The sequence below is a fragment of the Belonocnema kinseyi genome, chromosome 7 (genome assembly GCF_010883055.1).
Source record: "Belonocnema kinseyi isolate 2016_QV_RU_SX_M_011 chromosome 7, B_treatae_v1, whole genome shotgun sequence".
Taxonomy (NCBI): domain Eukaryota; kingdom Metazoa; phylum Arthropoda; class Insecta; order Hymenoptera; family Cynipidae; genus Belonocnema; species Belonocnema kinseyi.
Window position 1 is genome coordinate 43,053,797 of NC_046663.1, and position 10,900 is coordinate 43,064,696.

General features: G+C 26.6%; 1 protein-coding gene across 1 annotated transcript in view; it reads right to left on the bottom strand.

Moving 5' to 3' along the window:
- The window catches only part of LOC117175796 (eukaryotic translation initiation factor eIF1), a 13,106-nt gene extending 6,960 nt beyond the window's left edge, over window positions 1-6,146 (bottom strand). The window contains exons 1-2 of the mRNA XM_033365543.1: window positions 5,961-6,146; window positions 5,576-5,733 (exon numbers count right to left, since the gene is read on the bottom strand). Of these exons, the coding sequence (XP_033221434.1) occupies window positions 5,576-5,733; window positions 5,961-5,988 (186 nt within the window). The 5' untranslated portion in view covers window positions 5,989-6,146. The remainder of the gene's footprint in view (window positions 1-5,575; window positions 5,734-5,960) is intronic.
- Window positions 6,147-10,900: the final 4,754 nt, after the last annotated feature.

Sequence of the window (10,900 nt, forward strand, 5' to 3'; positions counted from 1 at the left end):
TGTTAAAATCACAACTTTTTAATAGCGTTTTTTTCGATAATTTCATCGTCAACCTTAGTATTTATTTTTTGCAAAGTGATCTAGTATATTTTCTTTCGATAACATCAAATTTTCAGAACTGCCTGTGATTTTTTAAAAAGCGCCCAAGCCACCTTAAATGAAAATGTAACTAATACATTTTTAGTTAAAACTGATATTTTTTATTAAAAAATTTGTAGATACGAAAAAAAATATAATCTAAAAACTAATCAACTAAAATTTGGAGTAAAATCATACAGATTTTCCAATTAATTATTTTCAAAATTTTTTTAAATTTTAAATTCGCCATTTCTAGTAGAAAATTGAACTTCTTGGTTGAAAAATCAACTTCTTTAGTTATACATTTCTGTACTTGGTGGAAAATTCCTATTTTTTGGGTAGATAATTAATTATCGTAGAATTTTTCACGTATGAAACTTATCACACATAAATTTCTACACAAAATGATTCAAAATTGAATTATGTTGAAAATTTAACAATATGGCCAAAAAGTCATTCTTCTTGGTTTAAATTTCTGCTATTCATCCTTTGGGTTGGAAAATTCACCTCTTTTTGGTTAAAGATGCAAATATCTGGATAAAAATTAAACTGCTTCGGTGGAAAATTAACTATCAAAAGTGAACAGAAAATTAAAGCGCACAAAGTGGAACTTTTGAATTGTAAACTTCTGAAAATTAAACTTACCAAAGCTTCAATTAAAACGTTCAATAATGTACACGCATGAAATGGAAGCTTTTAACACTTTTCAATCGGACAATTCTAAATAAAACAAATAAAAATAAACAAACAATCAGATAAAAATCCTTAATCCTGAAAAATGCCCAAAATAGAATATTTTCTAAAAAAATGAAATGTTAAATCACCGAAAAAAATAAAACTACAGTTAATGTTCGAAAGTTGCATTTCACTGTATATTTATATTTTTGTTCTTGTTCAACATTCGGAATTTCACTTTTCCGTCGAAATCATGTCATGCCATCCATTTCTTTTAAATTATTACAAATTTCAAAATAGTTTGCAAACTTTACTCAGGCGTTTAAAACTTTGAGCATATTCAGAACCGTCAGAATTGCCTAGTCTAAGATTTGCTGGAATTTAAGTTTACTTCAACTTATGTGAGTACAACTTTCTTTTACATTGTGCAGGAAATGAACTAATTTATAAAAACTAAAATTAAACAGTTTTCAGACTAATTTTTTACTCAAAAATAATTTTTGAAGGGGTTAACTACCAAAATTTAAGAGATGGAACATTTTCATTAGTTTTACGGCAAATTTTACACAATTAAATTCTAAGTTAGGTTACTTTACATTTTAAAAATCTTTCAAAAATTCAAAAACTTTCAAGTCTTTAATTTTTATGAATTTTTTATTAATATAATTGTAATAAATGTTAAGCAAAAAATTAAAATAATAATCCCATGGAAAATTCAAGATTTCTAGGTTGGTAGTAGACAACCTGACTATAATGCAATTTCCAGCTGCGACCATTTTAACGATTGCACACATATTTAAAAATGACCGTGAAAACCATTACAAAGCTCTTTTTAATCTACATTTTAGACTTTTAAATAGAAGTGGTCATAATATTAATATTCATTTGACACTAGAAACACTTGATAAACTATAAAACTGATTTACACAGGAAGAAAAAAATATTTTTTATCGTAAGGTTAAGGAAAAGTTGTGCACAACGATTAATAAAAATGATACACAAATACCACGAGTCATGTGTTCCGAAGTTCAAGCGCGGAGATACTATGAATAGCTGTCTCAAATATTCCACTTCAGATCAAATGAACAATTTTTCTATCAATTATGAATAGAATAGTTTGAAAAATAATCAAGTAAAAGCAAAACGAGCTAAAAATTAAACTAAAAGAAAAAAATTATTATAATTACTTTCTTATTTACGGTCAGTTTGTATCGTTAATAAAACCTTAGGTAATTTTCGTATTTTTAAATTTTAAATTATTTAAACTTTCGCTCGACTTACAAAATTTACAGAAAAAGCCAATTGATTATTGCAACCATTTTTATAAGATGTAATTGATTGCATATTTTTCATCAGCTTTAGGCAAAAGCCGTAATTTTTCTTAAATTTTAAATTACAAATGTGCATTCTATTCCTCGAAAGTTTCCTTCCAAGTCTACTTGTCATAGATTTAAGTTGAACAAAAAAAAATTAATTTCGAAAAGGACTTTCAAAACAACGAAATTTTCAAAAAGAGACGCAGTAAACAAATTTATTTTAAAAAGTGCAATGTTTGATATTTTTACACACAAAAAAATGTAATTCAAAATGTTAAATTTTCTACAAAATACTTACGATTTTCAACATTAAAATACTTATTTGTAACAAAAAAGTTAATCTACAGCCAAACCGTTGAATTTTGAAGAAAAGGGGAAAAAATTCAACCAAATAAATGAATTTTCAGGTAAAAAAGATACCTTTACAAAAAAAAATTAACTTTTCACAATAGGAAACAAAAAATATTCAACCAAAATTTGAAACCAAAGAATTGAATGTTCAAGCAAAAACTAACCATTGCATGAGATTACTCTTCTACCAAACATACGATTTTTCAACAAAATAAATGAAATTTCAAGTATAAATAGAAAAGTTAATTTTAAAAAATAAAAATTTTTAATTTAAAAAAATAAAATAAATCGTCAGCGAAAAGATAACCGATTTACAACTAAATATATTTTTTCCATTTAATAAATTAATTCCGGAGAAAATAAAAAGGGTTTTATACAAAAAAGGAATTTTTTTAAACCGAATAGCGAAATTTTTTAATGAAAAAGATCATTTTTAAACAAAAAATTTAGTTCAAATTTCAGATTAAAAAATTAATTTCCAATAAAATGAAACGAATTGAAAAACTAAAAAAATAGTGAAATTTGCCAACAAAGAAATTAATTTTCCCCCAAAAAATTGACTTCAACAAAATAATAAAGTTAACTTCAACTTATCAAAAATTCCTCGTCTCTTTCCCATTTATATCAAAAATATTGAATTTCTAGCAACAAAATCGAATTTTCGACTAAAAAAATAAAAGTACAACCAAATAAAATTTTTTTCTACCAAACAGTAAACTTTTATCCAAATGATGTTTTAAACTGAAAACAAAAAATTGAGTTTTTAACAAAATTTTTGAATCGAATAACTTCACCTTAACTTTATCGAAAATTCCAAGGTAGACATTAAAATTAAAATTTAGGAGAGTACAGGCCCAAATCGAAACTGAAAGCAGTTGGAATAAGAACCTGAACGAAACTCGTGTACTAATCATGAAAGCCGAAAGTTATTTCCCTACTAGTTGACATTGAACTGTTTTTATTTTTTAACCGAATAGATAACTTTTAAGAAAAAACAAAAAGCTTTATTATTTTCAATAAAATAATTTAACTTTCAATAAGATAAGGTATTTTAAAAACATATATTTTAAGGAAACGTCTGACAGTTGCAATATTTTCTCGAAAAAATATTGCAAATGTTAATCAGAAACAGTTTAATCAAATCAAAGAATACTAATTCTTTTACACTAGTTGAAACCTTGAACAAAACAGTTTAATTTTCAGACAAAAAGGGGAAATATTTAACAACAACAAAAAGAGTTAAGTTTTTAACCAAAAATTTAATCAAGAAAAAAAATGTAATCCAAAATGTTAAATAGTTTACAAAGCAGATGTTATTTCAACCTGAAAAATCACAATATTTAACAATACATTTTATTTCCAACCAAATTGTTGATTTCTGAAGCAAAAAGAAATGTTATACAAGGTTAAGGGTTTAACCCACAAATATGAATTTCCTATAGAAAATAGTCGAATTTTCGACTAAAAGATCAAAGTTTAATTTAAAAAGAATATATTTTCAGTTAAAAAAAAATCAATTAAGAAATATAGAATTTTCAACACAATAGTAAAACTTTTAACTAAACAGTTGAATTAAAAAAATCAAAATACATGAATTTTCCACGAAAGAAGATATATTTTAAACTAATAAATAAATGTACAACAAAAAACGGATTTTCAATCGAAAAGATATAATTTTAACTAACTACTACTACAACTACCTACTACTTTCAACCAAACTACTGAATTTTAATATAAAAAAATCATTTTTAAACAAAAACTAGAATAGTTAAATTTTCGGTTAGCAAATTAATTTTCAATAAAAAAAAACAACAAATGTTTAACAAAAAAATTACATTAACAAAAGGCTTAATTCTGAACCAAAAAGACGTTTTTTTAACAAAAGAAATGAATTTTGAACTAAAAAGATACATTTTTAAGTAAAAATGGAATAGTTAAATTTGAGAAGGAAAGAAAAAAGAATTCTCAAACAAAACAAATTATACCAAAGAATTTGTTTTCCATTAAAGAAGATAATTTTTACCCAATAAGTTAAGTAACAAAAAAATTAATTTGTAAAACAAAACAGTTACATTAAAAAAAAAAAAGAGATCATTTTGCTACAAAAAAAAGATACATCTTGGAGCAAGCTAAATTTAAAAAGAAAAATTATTTTCAAACAAAAATGACCAATTTTCAACAAACTGTATTTCTACAAAAAAAGGCAGATTGACTAAATAGCAGCAATTTAAACAAAACATAATTGAAAAAAAAAGAAAGTTAAAGTTTTAGTTTAAAAAATTAATTTTCAATAAATAAAAACAAATTTTCAACGAGAGGAATAAATTTCCAACTAAAGAAATGGAACTCATGTGAGTTTTAACAACAAAGTTAAGGACCAAGTGATTTTGAATTTGAAGGCACACTCTAGAAATAAAATGCAGAGGAGCACAAGCTGCAAAAAATTATTACATACAGAAAATACATGCTGGTCAAGAAAAGAACATAATAATGACAACCAAACATAAAAAATGCTTCCGGGTTTGGTATTCTGGATTAATTGCAAATTTAAATTCACTATTTCGATCCAGGAGATTCAGAAATGGTCTCTTTTGAGTCGAAATCGAACTGAAAGTAGTTGGTATAATAACTTGACCGGAACTCGTATAATAAGCGTGAAAGCCGTGAGTAATTTTCCCAGTAATTGACTTTGAAGTGTTTGCTGCAGTGTTTGATAGACACAAGGTCGATCTAAATATAGTAAATTACGCGTCACATTTGAGAAAAAGCAAACTGCATTTTTACTGGACGCCAAACAAAGCACTTTGTCTTTAACTCAATGACGCTTTGGAGCGTCATTAAGAAAAGTCTAATTGTTTGATGACGCACTTTCAAAAATCAACGTAGAATCTCGCGACTTGCCCTCTTTTCCGGAAAGAAAGGAAAAAAGCGCAAAGAGAGTTCTGGAGTGAATGTGAAGTTACAGATATCTGATAAAACCATACTTTTTCCCATCCACTTCTATATTTAGATTCTCGAGAATGGAAAATGATGAAGTCGAGTGAGATCGAGGGAGAAAGAGCGACAAGAAGAGTTGACCGCATGAGAGAAGGGTAAAAGAGGGAGGGGTAGGAAAGTGATTCAGTGATTGTGCTAGCATGATACTGGTAGCTTACCTTTTTACATGCTCGTACAATTTTCTTCAAGTCATATTCAGAAGAGAGCCCTTGCACCGTTGTTAAGGTCTTGCGACCATTCCGTTGTTGAATCCTTATATGCACGAGACCGTCTTGGACATCATCATCTGAACCCTTGATTGCATCTGCAAAGGGGTCTGGAAAACAAAACAATTTCTTCTTAATTTAAGATAAAAGGCCAAAAGTGTCTTGCGTTACACCTCAATTATTATTTTTCCCGAGCAGGTCGAGTTTTAACGGTAACGGGAAGAATGTAGCGTTTTTCTGATTGTATTCCGTAATTCAAGTGAAGACGCTGTCGCCATTTTGTCAAACTATCTAGTGGAACGCAGATTTCGTAGAGATGGGAAAATTGGATAATTACCGAATGTGTTGAGATTCTGGATGGACATACGACAAACAAAATATATCCCTCGGAGATATACAACTGCAAATTGCAAAGAAGATTGAAGAAAGTAACTAGAGACGCAGGATAACACAAGCACTAAACTGAAAAGTCAAAAGATCTCGTGTTCGTGTGGAGACGGAGGCCGAACTCAGGCCGATGGGTGGGGTTAACTTGTCTTGTCCCGTGCGTTCCCAAACTCACGCAGTCTTGCCTTCACTCTTGCCTCGATCGATTTTAGAACGCAATTCAAATTTTAGAGTTAAAATCTCGGAATGCAATAAAGAGGACAAGATAAACAATGGCTTATTTTATTTTATTCTGTTAATTTAATATTCAGAATATGCCAACACAAGTTCCCTGTTATTCATACTTTTTTCCACTGTTTACAAAAATTCAAAATTATTTTATGATCCTTCAGGGTTTCGAAAGCATTACACATGCACGAATCAATTCAAAATATGAAAAGCTGAATGTAAAATTAGAATATTTAAAACTGGATAATTCTAAATTCTTAGTGTTTAAAACTGAAAATAAAAAATTTATCTATTATCATTAAATTTAAACAAATTAAAAGTTGAAAATGTGTCTTTTTTGGTAAATTCGACTGTCGAAAATCGAGCTTCTTTAATTCAAAATTGAACTATTTGGTTGAGGATTATTGCATTTGATTAAAAAATGGTTCATTTTGTTAAAGAAATGAACTATTTTACAGAGAATTTATGTATTTTGTTGAAAATTCATCTTTTTAGTAGAATATCAATTTTCTTGATACAAATAGCAATTTTTGTATTACAAATTATTCTGTTTTAGTTGACGATTAAAGTATTTAGTTAAAAATTCATCTTTTTTTTTTTTGGTTAAACTCAACCGTGTTTTATGTAACTTTATAGTGTTTTTTTGTTGTTAAAATATTAAATTTGTTATTTCAAATTCATCATTTTGGGTTGAAAATTCCACACATTGTTAGAAAATGTAAGTGTTTTGCTGGAAATTTCTTTTTTTTGGGTGGAAAATTAAACAATTTAACTGAAAATTTAACTTTTTTGATCAAATGAAGTATTTTGTTAAAAATACATTTATTTTTGGGTAAATTTTAATGATTTCTACTTACTATTTTGTTCAAAATTAATTTTTTTGTTGACATTTAATTTCTTTAACTGTAAATTTAACTTCTCCATTATTGGTTGAAGGTTTGTCTTTTTTATTTGAAAAAACAAATATTTGAAAATTAATGTATTTTGTTAAAAACTCGTCCTTTTTGGAAACAAAATTATATGTTTGGTGGAAAATTTATAAATTCAATTGAAAGTTCATCCGTTTTATTAGGAAAATCAATTTTCTTGTTAAAAAAATACACTGTTTTAGCTAGCGATTCAAGATTCTTTTTAAATTGTCGTTTTAGGTCAAAAAATTAGGTATTTGATAGCAAATTTATGAATTTGTTTAAAAATTCGTCTTTTTAGTATAAATTCAATTTTTGGGTGCAAATGCAACTTTCTGGTTGAAAATTACTCTGCTTAATGTGAGGAATTAAGTATTCTGTACAAGTCATTTGTTGTGCTATATTTGACTATTTTTACTTTAAGTTCCACTCTTTTTTGTTGGAATTGAAACTGTTACTTTTTTTTTATTATTCATATTTTTATTGGCAAACTCATTTCTTTCGTCACAAATTTTACTATTTTGTCTAACATTCTTTTTTTTTGGTTTGAAGATGAATTTTTTTTACTGAAAATTTAATTAATCCATTTTTGGTTGCAAAATAATTTTTTAAGATAATAATTAATGTATTTTTATATAAAATTTTCAGATTTTTAGAAAAAATCAATTATTTTATGGAAAATTTATCAATTTTGTTGAAAACTCGTTTATAGACCAAGCTTTTATTTGTAAATTACTCTTTTTTGTTGAAGAATTCAAGAGTCTTGTTAAAAATTGGTATTTTTTGGATGGATCATAATCTATTACATTTTTTATTGAATACTCATATTTTATGTTAAAAATTCATTTCTTTCGTTGAAAATTGAACTATTTTGTCTAAGATTCGTTTTTTTTTTCGTTGCAAATAAATTGTGACAACAGAAAATTTAACTATTCCATTTTTGGTTAAAAATTTCACTCTTGGTTTGAAAATTGAAAGTTCAAAGGTAGATAGTAATCAAATCAGTAGTAATTAAACATCAAATTTAATAACTGAAAATTTCGAATTTCCCCACCGATACCGACGATCCAATCACTCGCATTTACTACTACGCTAGTCAAGTTCCAAATTACATGGTTAAGTCTATATATTTCTAATGGACGATAATTAACATCAATTTTATTAATAAACACCAATTTATTCATTGTTCATTAAAAAAAAAATTTTAACTCATAATAAAATTCGAAGTATTGAATTGTACACATTCATGAATGTCAATTAATTAGCTCATTTGACCGTTTCGTCAGTCTCTTTTGGTCTCTTTTGGCCGGTGGAGAATGGCTGAACTATGTAGCTCGCGGTTTAATTTTATCCGTTTAAATCGTATAAAGAGTCAGATATTCAAGAAAATTAATGATATTTTCTTAGTTTTGGTGCTTCGTGGATCATTTCAAAATCAAATTTTTTTTAATTTCATGAAATTGTGCCAGAAACGCATCCTAATAATGAGTTGGCGTTGCCAACAATTTTTGCGCCAATTTTTCCGTTGTAGTCGCGAGCATTTGTTTCTACCGGTTTCTACAGCTCTTTTTCAATTTGAATTTTACGTGTTCTTTTTAGAAATTTAAAAAGAACAATTTTTCCTATGCTTTTTGGGCGTGCGGCGTGAACTCCAAAAATGTTTTTCTTTTCTTTCACGCTTTTTTGAACGGTTTGTTTAACGTAACCTCAATTTTCACGTAAAGCTCTTACAATAATTGTTCTTCACGAATGTCACTAAAGAGTTGAAATAACATCACGTATCGATAATTTCCTGAAATGTTCTTTTTGAAATTTAAGTTAATATTGTAAATGTTGAATTAGCTATTTTGTTAAATATTTCCCCGGGAGTGCATGTGAAATTTGTGCAAAAAAAAAGCACATGACAGATAATATTACCCCTTCAAGATGGATCTTCGATGCATACTGAATTAGTGAGTTCTAATTTATTTTTCGTATTTTCATATAAATTCTGTAACACTAACAAAAGCTCGCTGTACGTTCATGTTATTTTTTTTTATTTGATGAAATTTTATGGTCTCGAAAATTTTATTTTCCCGATTTTTGGGACGACTGAAAAATCCCGAAAAATAAAATTCCCGACATTGTAAAATTCCTGAGTTGAAAAATACCCGAATAATAAAATTTACGAATAATAGAATTCCCGAAATAAAAAATTCCCGAATTGGAAAATTCCCTGACAATACAATTCTCGAATAGGAAAATTCCCGTATAATAACATTCCCGATTGGGAAAATTCCCGAATAATACAATTTCTGAATTCAAAAATTCTGGAATTGGAAAATTCCAGAAAAATATAATTTCCGAACAATAAGATTCCCGAATCGGAAAATTTCCGAATAAAAAAATTCCCGCATTTGAAAATTCGCGAATAATATAATTCGCGAATAATAAAATTTCCGAATAATAGAATTCCCGAATTATAAAATTCCCGATTAGGAAAATTTCCGAATAGTAAAATTACTGAATTAAAAATTCCCATACAATAATATTATCGATTTGGAAAATTACCGCATGATAAAATTCCCGAATTTAAAAATTTACGAGTAATAAAATTCCCGAAATGGAAAATTCCAGAACAATAAAATTCCCGAATCGGAAAATTCCAGAATAATAAAATTCCCGACTTGAAAAATTTCCAAATTCAATTCCCGAAATAGAAAATTATTGAAAATTTTTCGTGGAATCTTATGGAAATCTGCTTATTAGGTTCAACCCTTTCAAAATCCTTAAAAAGCTTAAAATTTTTAAATCATCAAAAATCTGTATTTTGCTTACAATTTTTTGAAATCTTTTCAAATTAAAAATTATCTTTAAAATTGTTCTTGAACTTCTAAATATATTTTCAAGTTATTTTCATTTTTCTTAAAATTGTGTTTAAAATGCTGCAGAACTAAAAAACTGGGTTTTTATTTAAAATAACTATTTATTTGTCAAGCGTTTTTGAACAATTAAATTCGGACTTTTAGGAGCAATTTGGGAAATTTAAATCTGTGCAAATTTTATAGTTTCAGGAATTTTCTATTTTTAATATTTTCTTTTTCGGGAATTTTACAGTCTCTAGAATTTTATTTTTCGGTGTATTTCAGTCGTTCCATTTTTAAAAAAGTGTAAAAAAATTTAAACTTTTCTTTAAAAATTACATTTTCAAAATATGAAATTATTGAAAAATTTTCCAGGATTCCTAAGAACACTATTATTAATACTTTATTATATATTATTATAAAAATATTCCCAATACTTTTTCGACAATTTATTTTGGAAATATTGTATTTTGCAGCATTTCGAAATCCGTGAAAAGATTTTAAATTTGTTGTTAAAATCTTTAAAAATCTACATGTTGTTTTAAATTATTTTTCGAAGTTATGTTTCAAAATTTTAAAAAACCATTTTATGTATTTTTAAATATTTTTCACTTTTCTCTTTAAATTAATTTTTCAAAATAAAACTTCATTTGAAATTTGTCTATGATTATTCAGAAAAATGTGGTATTCTTTTGATACCTTTCAGAAATCTTAAGAAGTTTCTAAATATTTGTTCGATCTTTTTATAAACCTGCATTTTATTTTTAATTCTTTACATCTTTTTAAATTATTCCTGAATCCTTTCAAAACTTCTAAACCTTCTAAATATGTATATTTAAAAATGATTAGAATTTTTCCTAAGAGTTTAGAAAAATTAAAAAAAATGTTCCTTAAAATCTTTTAGATTGTTT